General features: G+C 47.3%; 1 protein-coding gene across 3 annotated transcripts in view; it reads right to left on the bottom strand.

Moving 5' to 3' along the window:
• Nucleotides 1-18,338, bottom strand: part of MAP2K4 (mitogen-activated protein kinase kinase 4) — a 101,329-nt gene that overhangs the window by 14,161 nt on the left and 68,830 nt on the right. For all 3 annotated transcript variants that reach the window (XM_075719466.1, XM_075719467.1, XM_075719469.1), the window contains 3 exons: nucleotides 11,252-11,371; nucleotides 7,886-7,937; nucleotides 7,345-7,472 (listed from right to left, as the gene is read on the bottom strand). In XM_075719466.1, the coding sequence (XP_075575581.1) occupies nucleotides 7,345-7,472; nucleotides 7,886-7,937; nucleotides 11,252-11,371 (300 nt within the window). The remainder of the gene's footprint in view (nucleotides 1-7,344; nucleotides 7,473-7,885; nucleotides 7,938-11,251; nucleotides 11,372-18,338) is intronic.

Here is an 18,338-nt window from a genome sequence, read left to right as displayed (position 1 = left end):
GCAGTAACATTGTCTCTGTGTGCAATACTTCTACACCTACACAGGAGGTAAGCGTTGTATTGTCAAAAAATACTTCAGGCAAAATATTCATCCCTGCTTGGACTTTTGAATTCAGACATTCCTTCCAAAATCTCCTCTGTCCTTTGATTTCCTGTCCCTCCCCGTTGCTCGTCAGCCATGAAGCCCACGGCTGCACAGAGATCATGTTTCTAGAGAATGGACTTTCCTCCCCTCCTACTTGACAAATTTACTCTGAGAGAATGTTTCATTTAAAAACTTCTCCAGTAGCATTTTCCAGGTGGAGACACTGGTTTCCGTTCACATGGGATTACCATCCCCTCCCAGTTAGCTTTTCTAACAGCATTTGAATTCCTCAGTCTCAACAGCAGGAAGATCACAGGAAAGTGATGGACTGTTGGACAGGGGACACTTGCTAGGCACAGAAAGATTAGCAGGAACACTAATGAAGGCAACAAGGTCCCGTTGGGCTTGGCACAGCGTATTGTCAATGACCTTACTTGTCTGGTTAAAAAAGGTAAATGTGTGGCTGTAATAAACTTGGACTAGTGCAGTGCACTGTCTGGACTGCAATTAAATCAAGCATCAATGACTTGCATTAGCAAATGGCTTCACTGATAGAGTTCAGAGTATAACTGTTGTGAAAAGGACTCTATTGAGTGGGAAAGACAGGATTTATAATGGGACCTCAAAGGTGACCTTCCTTGGCCTACCGCTAATAATATCCAAGGAAATATAAAATTAGTGTTGCTAAATCCTGCCTATTATAAAAATATTGATAGTGTGATAAGTAAGGGTTCCGAAAGAACTAGTGTGATTTGAATGTTTGGTAAACTGGGCTCTGGCTGGATGCTGACTCACTCAACCAGATACAAAAAAAGCAGCACTCTGGGGTGACAGACAGGAGAGCATGAAATCCCAGAGGACCATCACGATTAAAGATGTGTAGCTGGGGTGACGCACTAGGAACCGCTGCTCTTATTACATACTCTGCAGGTGAGACAAACACTGGAAGTTTGCTCAATTTCAGGGTCTACATTTGTAAAAGGATGCTAAAAAAATGGGGGGGGTTATAGCACAGCCATAAAATACAATCCAATCTGCCTTAAGGGCATAAGCTGCTCAGTCGCTAATCTCCTCAAAGAAAAGCTTAAGAAGTGACTACATCAGAGTCAGAACATACCTAGTGGGGAAAAAGGCTGTGGCAAGGAAAGGACTCCTTAATTCTGCGAAGTAGAAACAAGAGCCCACAGCCATCCATTAAAACAAGACTTACTTGTATTAAAAAGATAGTATTAGGAGCGTAATTAATGACCAGGACAACTTCATGGGCACTATGGTAGATACCCCAGCACTTTCAGAGGCATCTTTAACGCAGGACTTCAGAGGTCTTCTCTGTCTGGCATTGTTTTGAAGGCCACTTTCCAGTACCCCAGAGCTTGACGCATCCCCTCAAATGTCATCCCCACCGCTGCTTCCAAGAACTGTATTAGATTAACAGGGCTGAGCTCTGGAGAGGCAGCAGTTTTGGAGGGCTTGTAAGGTATCGTTTCAGCCCAGCTAAGTAACTTTGTCACAGAACCTCACTGAGGGCCTGCAATTTTGGTGGTGATGCTCTATAAGTCCTTGAAGTAGGCAGTTACAAAAGACTGAATTGCAGGGAACCCAGCTATTTTTCCACAGCCTTGATGCCTAACCAACAGGCAAACTTTCAAAAACATACTGAACAGAAAAGCAGTCCAGCAGGAAGAAGTGCAAGGGAATGACTACTGATCCTAGAGGACTCTATGATGCAGCAGAGAAAGGGAACCAAGAGAGGGTGTCTACAGATGAAGTTACACACATCCTAATCAGAAATCAAGCATAATAAAATGCAGATGGTCATCAGCAAAGGTGAGTCATTGTGTGGCAGCTCAGATAGGGCCAGGCTAGAGTCACTAGCAGTTCCAGCTTTAAAATCTGGTTTCTCTTTCTTAAAGATCTCTTCCATTCAATCAGAAGGTGTTGGTCTGGGCACAGGATCAGGAGGCTTCCCTGGCTCCGTTCAACTGGCTGTCTTTCTGGCCTCATCAACCGTGAAAGCTTGCACCTGCAGGGCATGTGCAAACTCACCCCCTCACCCCCCAGGTCCAGCCCTGACCCCAATCCTTCCCATAATATGGAAAATAGGAGCTTTTGCACTCCATGAGCGCTTTTATACCTGGTCCTGAACAAGGTGGTGTGCCCTGCTCCTGCCATGGCCCTGATGCCCTGCTTGCTCCACCACTGAGAGTCACGCTGCAGCAGCAGGGAATGGATAGACAAAGTGGAGGCCAGACTCCGTTGCATCCAGATGGCAGTGCCAGGGTAGCCACTGGGGGAGGCTACCGAGTGCTGCCGAGTGGCTCCAGCAGCCCCCAAGCCTGCACCAAGCGTGTGGCAGGCATGCAGGGTGCTCCCACGCTTGGTAGGAAAAGGCTCGGCACAGGGGTGGAGAGTGCTCCTGCAAATCCCCATGGGTCCTCCTGAAGCAGAATCCCCCCCAGCCCTCACCCACACAAGCAGCAAGAGCCAAACAGGCTGAGAGAGGATGGGAGGCTCACACCTGGGACCTGCACAACGCTTTGCTCCCTCTCCCCACACCTGACCTTGCCCTAAGGAGCCTTGCTCATCCCTCTCTGCATCTTCACTGCCCTGATGATCACATTCTGCTATTTGTGGCTTCCAGTTAGCCTTTTTGTAGCTAAACACAGCAGTGGGGGCTACCCTGGGCTGCCCCAGCACAGCCAGTTGTGCCCCACACAGAGCAAACTCACAGCAAACAGGATCTGCTTGCTGTTTCCAGCTGAACCTCCAATGTCTCCCAAGGGCAACTATCTCCCAGACCTGACTTAGGCACTTCCCACATAAATCCTAGTGGCCGAAATGACTTTTTTCCACCTTTTAATATTCTCCTCCACAAAACTCACATCCTGTCCACAATACTTCTGGCCAAGCTTACACAGGCAGCTGCTGACACATTACCCCAGGTTTATATAAACTGCCTGTGCAGATGAGCATCTAAACAGGTGAGGAGGAAAATCACTTCCCAGCATGTCCCTGGCAGGTTGGGGGTGGAAGTGCCAATGCATAGACAGAAGCTCAGTCCTGCAGCAGAGCCGCTTGGCATGGGCTCTGCGCTGCGTGATGCAAGGAGCTAAGTTTGGACAGGAGAAGTCCCACGCTGGGTGAACCTCATGGACGATTTTAGCTGGTGAATGAGTAAGTGGAGGTTATGTTCTCAGCCAAAACCCCTGAAGCACGCGGGTGACAGCAGCAGCACGCGAGCGGGGAGGGCTGCACTCAGAGCTCAGGCATCTCCCCCAGCATTCGCTACGCTGCGGGCAGCAGAGCCTGGATCCAGTCTGCACTGCTCACAGAGAGATGGTGCCACATGTCTCCCAGCCTCCTACCAAATTTGTTTCTCAGTCATAAAAATTATGGCTGAGTGCCAAGTTTCAGAGGGGAAAAAAAGAAAAAAAGAAAAAAAAAAGTCCAACACAGAGCAATATTCAGGAGCATCCAAGAGGATTATAGCTGCATGAATTCAAACCAACAGCCTGCCCATTCAGATAAATGAATGACTGAGCCTGATGAAAACTTGGACATCGGGTCAGGAATGCGAAGCTGAAATAGGCTCTTGCTGCAGCTCTGCTTGGGTAAAGGACTCAGAGAGCTCCTGCATCCTTGCAGCCTCTCCCTCCACATGCACAAGGAGGCCAGGTGAGCAGGGCTCAGACTCATCACTGTCACCTGCCTTGGGAATTTTTCCTTTTCCATGCATGGCCTGAACTGTGCATGAGCCATCCGAGCATGAGGATGCAACCTCCACCCAGCCCTGGACACCAATGCCAGCAGCGACTGCCCATCTTCGCTGGGGAGAAATGAGGAGCAGGAAACACATCCCAAGCACTGGTCTGCAGCAGCACTGCAGCGACGGGGCTCTGCACTGGCCCTCTATTTGCGCACAGGCAGGGACAAACAGAAGTGTGTTTGCTGGGACACGGGTCGTGCATTAGCACCAAGAAGGCTGCTCTGCACCCCTGGCACTGTGCATCCCCTTGCCCACCCTCTCATCTCAACAACTCTTCAGGGAGAGCTAAGCAGGCAGCCCAGGGGAGGTGGGCAATGCGGTACAGGGCACTGGCACTTGGGCACAGCTACAGCTTGCAGTGGGCAGCTCCCAGGGTACCTGGGAAAAGGACCTGAGGGACCAAGGACATGTGTGACACCATCAAACTCTGCCCCTAGAGAAGTCCCAAAGGAGCAGGGCAGGTCAGGGCAGGACATCTGTCCTCATGCTGGTTGGGTCATCCCCTACCTAACCCAGGCGCTTCCAGTCTCATCCCTCCACTATGACACAGAAGCTGGGTTCAACTGAACGTTAAGAAGGCAAAAAGAAATAATGCCACAAAGACCACCAGCTTCAGCGTGGCCCACAGAGCCCCCCCCCGCAAATCAGCAGCACCCGCTGCAGTGAGAGGCAATGCAGGCTTGCCAGGGAGCAGCAGGTGGAGAGGACCAGGGGCTGGCTGGGGAGCAATCTTGCCCCACTGCTGGTTTAAGGCTGCCTTGAGCACATTGCAAAACCTCACCTCAAACAAACCCAACAATGCTGGCACTGGCACAGGTCTCAGGAGGGCTCTCCAGGGGTAGGCTGCTGCCTGGGGCAGCGTGGGGGCTCCGTCTTTCTTTCAGAGAACACAAGGCACCAACATGTACGCCTTTACTTCAATGTAACAATCGCAGGGGAATTCAAAGCCAAAAGCAGAACAACTTCTCCAGCACTGGCAGCTCCAAGGCTGATATGCTGCTTTCTGTGACAGCGCTAACAATTTTGATTAAACCACAGAGCACTTGCTTGGCAGCTGGATGTGGCTCCTACTGCCTAATCAGACTGCTCACAGTCAAACTGGCTGACATCCAATGTTATTGTTATCAACGGCTATTTGGGGACCCAGCTCCAGTGAACACAGTGTTATCAGGTTCCTTTGGTGGGCAAGTGCTCATTCTACAAGAATTACTGCAAGTGCCATGGGCCAAGTGGGCCTTGCAGAGCAGCATGCTCTTATCAGGGAACATCATCCAGCAGCCCTTATCAGAGCCATCCTGGCTGAACACAGTCACATTATTTTGCACCAAGAATAGTTGTCTATTTTGCAACAAAAAAAAATATTTTCTTTTCGAAAGGAGTATGACTGGCCTGACTCCCTCCCATAAATATTCAGGTTTGATCACAGCATCGCTACAGCCATCAGCCTCTGCTGGCTTGCAGAAAGAGCTGGCAGATGTGCCTGCATGCTGGGGACATCTCACCATTTTCCAGGCTTCTCAGCACGTGGAAATGCTCATGTACTTGGAGAGAAGTCACTGAGTCCAGAGAGCAGAAGGGAAGAGGCCCGCCATATCCCACACCGCTTGCCAGCTGCTGGCTCTTCCCACAAACCGTATACCATGCCAAGGCTCTTAAAATCACAAACTGAACTGAAACAGTTTTGCTCACTTAAAAATCCAACAGTCTGGAGCTGGTGACAGAGATGCACAAAGAACAGAGTGGATATGCATGGGCAGGGAGGAAAGACAAGGGGCTATCAGAAGCACCCACCCACTCAAGTCCCAGGGGAAATGAAGCAGCACAGCTATTTACAGGCATGCCGTTAACTGTCACGTCATAACTAAACCAACAGCCTGTGCAAAGCTAACCATCTATGCATAGTTTTAAGAAAAAGTGGGAACATTAATTCCTGTAATTATAGCCCACTGAACTTGGGAGGGAGAAAGGAGTGAGCAATTTTTCAAGAACATTATTTACAGACCCAATACACACCTCAGACAACAGGGAAAAGTCAACAGCAGTCATAACTCCACAGAACAATGCTACCAGAAGTGCCTGCTGTCTGAGATGCAAATACGCAACCTCGGGTCAAACTAGCTCAGACTGCACTGGCTCCCATGTCCCTCTGGGGCACCTCTCCTTGCTGCTGCCCTCAGCATCCCATGCCCCACCAACACAATAAATTGGACAGCTCTGACTGATGCTCTTCTCTGCAGAGAGCTGTACGCCCTTGCCGAAAGTGCTCAGAGCAGAGACATGCCTCTGTCCCCTCTCCAGCCTCACAAGGTCCTTATTTAGACAAACTGCCCTGTTCTGCTGTGTTTCACTATGTTGTGTAGCTTGTGGGCTTGCACACACTTTGTCGTACCACAGCACTGGTCTCCAATAACAGATCTCATCTGTACTCTTCTTTCCAGCTTGTTGAGTAACTAGCTCTGCTATGAGGGCAGTGAACAGAAAAGGTCAAATGCTCTGAAACTCAGATTCTCTGCTTGCACGCATCAGTATCGCGGCAGACAGGTTTTGCCTTGACACCACAGTTAGATAAAAGCCATACGAGAGCCATTACCTGGACCAGATGGGCTCCGTACCTTAAGAGAGATTTTCCTTTTTTGTTTCCTTGGTGGTAGATAAGAGAGTTCAGAAAACAGTATTTTTCAGCATGTAGAGCCATAAGATAGTGAGAGTTCAACACAGCCACTGAAAGTAAAGTTACGTTGACAGCAGCAGACACACAGCTCCCCGTGCAAGGCACCCTCAGCTCATGTGAAACCAAGAGATGCATTTTCAAAGCAGCCCAATGCACAGAAATGTTTAAAAACCTCAGACAGCTTCGAAAATCACCACCACAGCTTTTCTCCCTGGGAGGGGGAGGGAAGCAAACAAGCAGGACAGACTCCCAGGAGCCATAGCTCAGCCCGAGCGATTTCCACGCAGCTGCTCTGCTACCACTGCTCTCCAGAATCACATTCTCCTGGAATTAAGTTATGGCACACTTTGGAATTAAAGTGGTTTGCAAAAATCACTATAATTCTGCTCTGCAATAACCCCTGTGACATAATCTTACCATAGCAAATGGATTGCTTGCAGACCAAGAAGACCCTGCACCCAGATGGCATTGCCTCCCCCATGCACTGTTTGTTTTGGAGCATGAGCGGCCGCTGCTGGAAGGAACAGAGAAACTTTCTGCTCCGGTGCCACAGCACTGGCAGCAGCAGAGGAACCCAGCAAAAAAAAGGGAATTTGGTCACTTTGCCACAGCCTGGATGCCTTTGCTGGTGCTGCCAGCAGCAGTGCTCAATCCAGAGCTCAGTTTCATCTGGGAAGCAGGTGCTCATCACGCAGGAAACAGCCTGACACTTCAGCCAGATGACAGGTACAGCCACACTGATCCAGGCCTGCAGAAGGAGGGTAAGGTCCTGCACAGCCCACAGGCATGCCAGCTCCCCGCTGCCCAGCTCATCCCTACTCACCGCCATGTATGGCCGGCACCCTGCATCCCGTGTTTTGGCAATGGAGTCCACAAGCTGTCCACTAATGCCGAAGTCACAGAGTTTAATATTTCCATTCCTGTCCAGAAGAATATTGGAAGGTTTGATGTCTGCAAGGGAAAGAATTTTAAACCAGTAAGTCATGGCTGGAGCTTTCAATTTCAAGAACAGCAGCTGCAGAGAATCAACACTGGCAGTGCTGTACAATCACCATCACCCCTTGGTGTGGGGCAGGCAGGCTGTGACTGGATGTGTTTCCTGCTGTTGAGGATCCTGACTGGGAGCAAGAGGAGATGGAGCCAGCCCCAAAGATTCCACGTGCCTGGAGGCAGAGGCAGACACCCAACATCTTGAAATCATGTTTTTATGGAAAACCACAGACCAAACGGGCAATGAAACAGCCACTGGCGACACACGTGTGCAAAACCTGTACTCACACTCGTGATAGTACACATGTTAATTACACTTTGACTTGAAGCAAAGGCATTGTTTTTGTAGGCAAGAAGAAAAGACATGAACTCACCTCTGTGAATGATTTTCAAGTTTTCTTTTAAGTGGTTTAGTGCTTTCACAGTCTAGGAAAGAAAAACAGATGAAAAATAAGCAATTGTCATAAGATTCTTGATTAAACTTTTGGAGCTCCAAGAAGGGGGAAAAAACATTTAATATGGTGAGATATCAATGCTGTAATATGCCATGTAATAAAAGCATTTTTCTCCCAATCTTTCCTGCAAACAGAAGGTGATATAAGAGAGGGCATGTACTTAAGTAAACACATACCACTTCTTGTAACCTGGAAAGATCACACTCTGGGAGAGTGGAGCAAAAGGTGAAGTCAAGCAATTTCTGATGTTAATTATCTTGAGTAATAACTTATTTCAAGCCCTATGCTGTACTTTTTCAGTCGGTAACAACTGTTCCCATTCCACTGGCTGAGCAGCAGCAGCGTGGGGAGCAGCAGAGGAGGCTGTTCTGATTTAACCATTCACCATTAAATGGAAGAGACACTTAGGCCACCTGATTTCACAGGACGATTTAAAAAAAAAAAAAACCCAGAAGTTCACCATTTTAATTCATTTCGCTTCTGCTGAAAAGATCATTGAAAACAATGGCCAAAAGCCTGCCCTGAAGATGATAGTAAGAGGATGTTCGTGTTGTGCTGCAAAGGCACTCTGAAGCTGGGCGACTGTAAGGATGAAGTCTAGCACCAAGGAACAACTTCCAAAAGACTGGTCCTTCCTGCTCACACAACCCCTTGTTCAAGTGTTTAGGTAATTAAAAGCTCTGGCAGGCTCTGGGGCAGCTGAAGTGCTGTCTCCTCCTCACAACCCACCTTGCTCCTCCACTGCAAGTTTCTGCTCTGTCAGCAGAAGCTACTACATCTCTCTGAACAACAAAGCATCACCTGATTTTTAGGCAGACCCATAGTGGAATGAGACTGGATGGCCTCCTTGCACCTGAGCTTCAGCAAGAGAAAGCCTGCTGGACTTAGTGACTGAATGTTGGTTTAAATCTCAGCTGACCTTGCCAGAAGCTTCTGCCCCCATCCTCAAGCAGGTGAAGCAGAAGCTCACAGCTCTTCAACCTGGGGTAAAAGAGCTCTAACATGAAATGAAGGGTGGTTGGCGGAGTCCACCAAGCTGTGAGCTGCAGCACATACCCCACCTGCACAAGATGGGGCTACCTGGGCAGTGCGCACTTCCGGACCTGGAGGCCCTCAAGGTCTAAGATACTCAGGGCCGGTATTCTCATACCAGCGTTATTAAATGCCGTTCCTCACTTTGTTTTCTAGGAAAAGGTGGACAGAAACAAACCTCAGACCAGAAGATCTAGTCAGAACCTGTCTCAGTTCCTAAAGCCAGTCTGTGCAGAGGACCTCCCTCAGGAGCTGCTCTGGGCTGGGCTGCCTTCAGGTGCAATGTGAAGGAAGGAGAGCAGTGTTTGATGAGCAGCCCATGACCTCCCACACAGTGCAGCTGGGCTTCACATCCCCAAATCTGTTGTGGATCATGGATCAGGTATGGAAAATTTCAGCTTACTCAGACCATCCCTCACCCCCAGATCAGAAACATCCGAGGTGGTCATTTCCCTGGCTAAGAGTTACAAAGCTTTGGGGAGCTTTCACAGCATGCTGTCTGCCAAGGTAAGTAGAGAAATTCCCTTTGAGAGCTTCAAAACTCAAGTCTCTGTCCAAACAATCTTCATCAGAAAAACACCTTGCAAGGTCTGTCTGAGCCAAAATATGGGCCAGCGTGTCTCTAATACCCTGCAAACCCTAGAAGAAAGTGTCTCCTTTTCTTTCCCCCACAGAATTACATTTAACTCCAAGCAGACTACCCTGGAAGGACAGACCTTACCCAGCCATCTCTTGTCTACATCTCAAGCCTTGCTTTGTTGAGTAATACATTTAGTTGGTTCACGGTAAGATGATGCATTCCATGGGCTGCAGAACAGCCACTGGCTGCCTTTGATAGGATTTTCAGTCTTGGCTATAAGCAGCTAAATACGTGAGAGTGCCTGAGCTGTTAAGGCAGCCTGTTAGCTGTAAGAAGTGTCAACAGGTCCAAGTGTGCTCAACATTTTATAAAGATGCCCCTAAGAAAGAGTGAAGATGGTTTTCCCCCAAGATCAGGCACTGAGCAGAATTTGCCCATATCCTTTCAAAAGATCACGGTTTGCAACTTGCTCAGCACCTCTCCGTCACTCTGACAGCTCAGGACACCAGCTTACTGCGGCATTCACGTGCTGCAGCCAACACAGAGGCAGTTTGCTTGTCTGTCACCAACATGGCACGGATCTAGCATTCGCTCACATTTCCCCCCATTACTCCTGAACAGTACTTCACTTCTGCAGCCTTTCGTCTTCCAGCAGCCTCACTGAACTAATTCATTTGGCTTGGCCTTGATTTTTTATTGGGCGAGGACTTCCAGATTAGGTCAAGAAAACATCAACCAGGTTCTCCACCTGTTAAAGACTCACTTGTATTTTTGGGAGCCTTTGCACAAGGCTACTAGAGTAGCCTGGACTGGAGTAGCCCAGCATTGCCTGCAGAAATCCAATGGACCTGGCAGATCTTTATGGGCAGCAGCATTACAAGAGGTTTCAGGATACCTTTCCACACCCCCTCCTCCATGGCCCAAAACCAAAAGTTTGTTTTGCAGGGCCAAAACTTGCCCTTGTGTTTAGACAACTAAGGGTTCATTTTGGCACAGCCAAGGTTAATTTTACAGGGCTCCTTAAAGTGAGACAGTGGGCTCCGTGTAGTATGGCTGCACTCAGATACCCTGGGTGGGATTCATCTCACTTCACCACCTAAGGCACCACGAGATAGGAACTCAACTCCCATAGAGAGGCACCAACGTCTCCCCACTGACTTGGGAGAGAGGATAGGCAACTCACTGAGACCAGACCCTTATTCTCAAACAGTTTGGTGGGGTTCACATGTCCTGGCTATAAATGTCCCATCCCTAATTCCCTTTACAAACAAGGTAAGGGAAAACAGCTGATCTATTTTAGGCACCTTCCTTGGGATGAGACAACCTGTGCCCAGCTTCCACTGATGCCACCACCAGTGCATGTGAAGAGATCCCTGAGGAGGGGGCTGGTGCCTGTGCTGACAGCACCTATGTTCAAGCAGACAGAGCAGAAGGCTGGTCCTGGGGTCTCTTTATGAACGGATTACAGACCGCAGGACCTGCTTTTCCATCATGCAACATGCTACGAGAAAGTCAAGAGTATACTCAAGGATCATTAAAACTGTGGTGCAATACAACAGCAGCAGTTCTGCTGCATGCAGATCAACCAGTTTTCTCACATGTGAGTGAAAGAGATCTGAATTTTTCACATTAGCGTCAAAAACATACACAAAAAGGTTTAACAAAATACTCACAGCTAAAGTGATTTTGCCTAGGATTTCTTCTGGAATAACATCATCTAATACACTATATACATATTTGTAAAACTTATCAAACGAGGTAGACATGAGCTCCATACAGATCCAACAGTCACCCTGGAAAGAGAGAAGAATCTGTGTTACTGTCAAGATAAAAACGATAAACAAAATCTGGAGAGCATAAAGAGATCCCTTGAATCCAATAAAATACATTAACAGCAACATGCATTTGACAGGAAGGATTAAATTAGCAATGGAAGACTTCTCCCTGTACGCACCTCTCGCCCATTCCATTCACCAGCAGAGAAATCTAGTTGACCAGCTCAGACCTGGTATTATGTTTTAGATGCCTGAACCTAGATAAATCCAAGTCTCAAAAACTGTTTGGCTCTCCAGAAGGCTGCATGCACAGTGAAACACCAGCATACACAGCAACACTAAAAAAATTCCCTTCAGTTTATGATTGCCCTGCAGAGACATTTCACACAATATTCAGAGATATTTCTAAGCAAGAGCAAATGAAAATAAACCCAAGTATGTGGAGGGTTTTGTTGATTTGCATCTTACAGTTAAGCAATTTGAATGCAGAAAATTGTAAAACATACTAGTATCTGTGTTAAACCAAGGTAAGCTTAACTACCACAGGAGAAGAACATGTCTTTTTATCACCCCACCCCACCCCCCCCCCCTCCCCCGAGATCTGTAAATTGACCCTGTCCTGGTTTCGGCTGGAATAGAGTTAATTTTCTTCCTAGTAGCTGGCACAGTGCTGTGTTTTGGATTTAGTATGAGAAGAATGTTGACAACACACTGATGGTTTAGGTGTTGCTAAGTTCTGCTTATGCTAGTCAAGGATTTTTCAGCTTCCTATGCTCTGCCAGGTGCACAAGAAACTGGGAGGGGGCACAGCCAGAACAGTTGATCCAAACTGACCAAAGGGCTATTCCATATCATATGACGTCATGCTCAGTATATAAACTGGGAGGGTTTGGCCAGGGAGCAGCGATCGCTGCTTGCGAACTGTCTGGGTATTGGTCAGCGGGTGGTGAGCAATTGCATTGTGCATCACTTGCCTTGTATATTATTATTATTATCATTATCATCATTATTATATTGTTATTATTATCATTACTATCTTTATTTCCATTATTAAACTGTTCTTATCTCAACCCAGGAGTGTTTCTCACTCTTATTCCTCTGATTCTCTCCCCCATCCCATCAGAGTAGGGGGAGTGAGCGAGCGGCTGCGTGGTGCTTAGTTGCTGGCTGGGGCTAAACCACAACAGACCCACTCACAATGGATTTACCGGGGATGAGAAATGGATCCCCACAACACAGAAGGACTTCATCTTCTGTTTTAATATGTATCTACCATATGGGAATGGACAGTGTAGCCATGGACCGATCTTAGTTATTTCAATTTTTTTGGACATTTTACCTTCAGTTGAGGACAACAGAAGGCTTTGCATGAGCTAATTCTCTAGACTCTCATGCACTTCAGGCAACTCTCCATTGCTAGAAATACTAAAACACTAGAACTACACCTGGCCTCACCAGAAGCGACATACTCATACCTATCTTCTACAGGCTGTATCACAATGAGTGTTAAAACTGCATTAGTTGTCAAAAGCTAAGTGCAGAATAGAGTAGATTAGTCTGGATGTCTCGTCCTGGCTAAATACCACATAAAACACTTGTGTAGAGAGCAGCACCTTGTGCAGGCAATGCTGCCCTGGGCTGCCTGGGTGGTTCAGAGCACGAGATGCCTGTCTGGTTATGACTAAGCTGCATACTCTTGTGATATAAGAAGCAACAAATAGAGGAGAAACTTCCCAAAGTAATTATTCTACAGAAGGTAGATTTTTCCTGGCCAGACAAAACACAACCCAGCTAAACTCTATGTTAATACATGGAAATGAAATTAGAAAAAAAACCTAGGGTACGGACATGCAGGTTGTGTGGCAAAGCTCTGTGCTCCCATCCTGCACACCCAAGTCACTTCTGTTTGAAGCTATCTCCCAGTGCTCATGAGTCAGGAGCAACTCTCAAGTTACATTTAGCTGATGGAAAAGCTTGTAGAGCCACAGGTTTTAAGGCCAAAAAGGGCTTTTCTGCCACTCAGAATGACCTCCTGTGAAACACAAGCCGAGGAACTGCATCTGCCAAGATGCCTCCAGTCCAAATGCTTGGTTTAGCAGGAACAGGAGTGCCCAGCAAAGGTGCTGTTGAACACTTCATGCTGGTACCAGCAGAGGCATCGGTGCCACCCAGCTTGGTCTGGGGCTGCTCACACACGTGCAAGGTTGTTTTCAGCAATACAGACAGCAAATTGCCAGGAAGCATCCCACGTGCTGCCAGTGTTATGGATGCTGCTGCTTCGGTGACAGTGAATCCATCACATCTCCTGCCAAAGGAGGGATGCTGCCTCTGAGAGGAACAGAACAGAACAGACTAGACTAGACTATTTCAGTTGGAAGGGACCTACAATGATCATCTAGTCCAACTGCCTGACCACTTCAGGGCTAACCAAAAGTTAAAGCATATTGTTAAGGGCATTGTCCAAATGCCTCTTAAACACTGACAGGCATAGGGCATCAACCACCTGTCTAGGAAGCCTGTTCCAGTGTTTGACCACCCTCTCAGTAAAGAAATGCTTCCTAACATCAACTCCGAACCTCCCCTGGTGCAGCTTTGAACCATTCCCACACGTCCCATCACTGGATACCAGGGAGAAGAGATCAGCACCTCCCTCTCCACATCCCCTTCTCAGGAAGCTGCAGAGAGCAATGAGGTAACCCCTCAGCCTCCTTTTCTCCAAACTAGACAAGCCCAAAGTCCTTAGCCACTCCTCATAGGACATTCCTTCCAGCTCTTCACCAAGTTTGTTGCCCTCCTCTGGATGCACTGAAGAACCTTAACACCCTTCTTACATTGTGGGACCCAGAACTGCACACAGTATTCAACATGAGGCCACACCAATGCTGAATACAGTAGGATAATCACCTCTTTTGACCAGCTGGTTATAACAGAGAGAGCATCTCCCTTCTGCAAAGGGGGAATCTGCTTTCCTAGGAAGGGCTGAGCCACCAGTGGGGAAGAAGACTGTGGGTTCAGAGCCATGGGCAGCCCCATTTTACACTGCTCATTTGGCACCATGCTTTTTACATGAGCACAAGGGAGAGCAGGAGCTAATGTCACTTACCCAAGGGAAACGGCTGCTACAAGCCTGAGCCCAGAAAACACACATTTCACCCAAAACAAAGCAGAAGGAACTGATTGAAAAGGTACTGTGCCAGACACAGAAGCAGAGACACCACGGTGAAAGAGGCAAGTGCAACACAGCGGGAAGACGACACAACCAGTGCTTCAGAAGGCATGAAGAAAGGTGAGCTTAGGCTGCTAGAGAATGAAAGATTGGCTATGGATTAATTTGGCTGAGGACCTATTCAGATTTAAACTGCAGAAATGAAATTATGCAACTCATGCAGAAAATTTCATTTTACAGCACTGGCAACAAATGCAAAGTGCAGCTGAGGCACTTCTGTATTATCGAGAGTGGCTCATGAAAAGCATCATGGATCCAGTGCTAGTGATGTGCATAAATGAAGTGAAACTGGAACCACACCAGACCCTTACAAGCTACCTGTAGTGAAAGCAAACATGAATTCGTTCTACTGGCTGCAGGATCATTCAAAACATTGCTTCTGTTTTGACCAGCTTCATATAAAAATTTGGTACTGCACTACGTTCCCATGCTATTGTACTGAGACTGCAGGGGACTGGATTTGTTTAAGAATGCCAGAATATTACTGACCACCTACAGCCTTGTATTTATGTCCAATCACACCAATATTGTGTCTTCAGTCGCCCAGATTACAACAGTTGGTGTTTGTACAGCAAAAGCAAACTGAAGTGAAACAACAGGCAACCTTATCAGAGCAATTATCATAACAAAAGTTTCACAATATACTTTGTGCATCTGCAGGGTTGGGATGTGTGTGCTACTAAAAACTCAAACAAGTACAATAAATTGTTATCCAATGTTAATTTAACCATAAAAAAACCGCTGTACATGATCAAAAGCACCAAAGGAAAGACTTTGTTTACTTGGTCTCCTGAAGTATATACTATATAGAAATCCTGGATGTGGGCATTTATTGAACTGGTAATATCAAAATCTACCTGATCAACATGAATTCATGTCAGCAAGGTCAATGACAAAAGACGACAGACCTTTTCAATTATGCAGTTTCATTAAGGTTGGTGGCAAGATTCAAAACTCCACAGGTTCTAATCTCTTCCTGGGACTTGAAAGGACTTACCTATTGGCAAAGCTGATGAATTTTACTGAGGGCAAAAAGGAAGACTGGTAGGGATGACTGGGTAACAGTCACCCAGCCCCCTTTCTGATCAAATACAAAAAAGTGCTGATGTGCATGGGAAAGTTCTGCTTCATTGTGAATTGTGAGGACAAAATCATCTTAATGAAAGCTTCTCTTTAATTTATGCTCCTAGGTCAGGTTGATTTCTGAATAAGAAACAACAAAAGCAGCATTTTAATTTTCTCTTCCAGTTAGAGCTATTCTTCCAAAGAATATATTTTAGTCCTTACTGGGTATCAAATTACCAGACGCTAATGCACATCTTGTAGGCATTCCAAAAAATGTCAAGGAACACCCTGCACATTTCACTCAAAATATTGCTGCCCATCTCCAGGACATACACAAAAACTGCTTAACCAGCAACTGGGATGCTTCAACTTCTGAATGCAGTGTCCTGAGTTCCCAGTTGACAACTGAGCATGTCACAAAGATGCCACCCAGCTGGGGCCACCCAGCTGGAACACAGCCTGGCAGAAAAGGACGTAGGAGTCCTGGTGAACACCAAGCTGAACATGAGCCAACAATGTGCCCTTGCTGCAAAGAAGGTGAACAGTACCTTGGGCTGCCTTAGGCAAAGCGTTGCCAGCAGGTCGAGGGAGGTGATCCTTCCGCTTGACTCAGCACTGGTGAGGCCACACCTGGAGTACACTGTGTTCAGTGCCGGGTTCCCCCATACAAGAGAGACACGGATATACTGGAGACAGTCCAGCAAAGGGCCACTAAGATGACTAAGGGACTGGAGCATGTCTCCTATGAGGAAAGGCCGAGAGAGCCACGACTGTTCAGCCTGGAGAAGGCTTGGCAGGGATCTTATCAATGTATATAAATACCTGAGGGGAGGCAGCATAGAGGACGGAGCCAGGCCCTTTTCAGTGGTGCCCAGTGACATGAAAAAAGGCAACGGGCACAAACTGACACACAGGAGGTTCTCTCTGAACATCAGGAAACACTTTTTCACTGTGAGGGCGACTGAGCACTGGCACAGGTTCCCCAGGGAGGCTGTGGAGTCTCCACCCCTGGAGATATTAGAAATCTATTTGGACATGACCAGCCAGGTTAGCTCAGTTGGTTAAGAACACGGTGCTAATAATGCCAAGTTCACAGGTTCAATCCCTGCTTACTGCAGGGGGGTTGGGCTCGATGATCTCTCAAGGTCCCTTCCAACCCAAAGCATTTTATGATTCTATGACATGGTCCTGGGCAAGTGGCCCTAGGTGGCCCTGCTTGAGCATGGGATTTGGACAAGGTGACGTCCAGAGGTCCCTTCCAATATCCACCATTTTGTGATTCTGTGATACCTATACTGAAGGCTTATCACATTAGTGCACTGCAGGGAGAGGCCAACTTTTTATGTAAGTTGCATCTACACTACTGAGCAAGAATGTCATCACCCTCACATACCCTTGTATGACACAGAGGACACTTTTCCTATGGATGAGGGACTGATCAGGGGGACAGATGCCTTGAACAATGCCAACACAGCCAAAGTTTTCAATAGAAATAGAGTGTTGTGCATCAATAGCAAAGAGAGCAAACACCTTCTATCAACTGACCAAGGATATGTCCACAATTCACAGCAACGTCAGCACTGTGCTACTGACACATCCATACTAGCTCTTCTCTTGTACCAGCAGAAGCTCCCCACAGGCTAATTCACTCGGCTTCCCAGGCATGTTTTGCAACTTGCAATGAATTCTTCATTGAATAATTTTATCAACTGTTGAGCTTGCTAGTTTAAACTTGGCTCACACTGTGTAGGAGTCACTGCTGAGATCCCAAGTCAGACAAGGCTTTTTTCCTCTTCTCCTCTTGAGAAGGAAAGTAACAGGAACAGTTACTTTAAAAGAGTAATTAGTGTGGTTGTGATAACTCACCAAACATTCCCAGCTTTACAGGTATTGTCTCAAACTAGATTACCTGTAATGTTTCCAGCAGCCATGCAAGAAAAGAAGATTGTATCAGACCTAAAAACCCTCCAAACAGCAACATTCGGGGCAAAAGTCTCAGGGTTGCCCAATGCAGTCCTATGGCTGAGCCCAACACTCCTCTTTTCTCACTAGAAGAAAGTGATCAAGTGAAATCTTTGCAGAAACCCTAGCAATCATCTTTTTTTCTCCCCCACCTAGCAAGTACTGCTTTCAGAGGTAACAAAAGGACACAAGTAACCAGACCCTCTTCAATAGAGCGTCTCTGATGACTGACATGGAAAGCTCTGTGTGCGTTTGCAGGAGTCAGGAGTCACAGTACAGCTTCACGGGGCCAGGGTGAACCTCACAAAGTTCAACAAGGCCAAGTGCAAGATCCTGCACTTGGATCCGGGCACTCACCAGTATAAATAAGGACTGGGGGATGAAGGGATTGAAAGCAGCCCTGCGGAGAAGGACTTAGGGATATTGGTGGATAAAAAATTAGACATGAGCTGGTAACGTGCACTTGCAGCCCAGAAAGCCAACTATATCCTGGGCTGCATAAAAAGGAGCACGGCCAGCAGGTTGAGGGAGGTAAATCTCCCCCTCTACTCCACTCTGGTGAGATCCCACCTGGAGCACTGCATCCAGCTCTGGGGTCCTCAGCACAGGAAAGACATGGACCTGTTAGAGTGGGTCCAGAGGAGGCCACAAAAATGATCCAACAGCTGAACACCTCTCCTATGAAGAAAGGCTGAGAGAGTTGGGGTTGTTCAGCCTGGGGAAGAGAAGGAT

The sequence above is a fragment of the Pelecanus crispus genome, chromosome 12 (assembly GCF_030463565.1).
Source record: "Pelecanus crispus isolate bPelCri1 chromosome 12, bPelCri1.pri, whole genome shotgun sequence".
Classification (NCBI taxonomy): domain Eukaryota; kingdom Metazoa; phylum Chordata; class Aves; order Pelecaniformes; family Pelecanidae; genus Pelecanus; species Pelecanus crispus.
The sequence above is the reverse complement of the archived record's forward strand: the minus strand, read 5'-3'. Positions and strand labels throughout refer to the sequence as shown.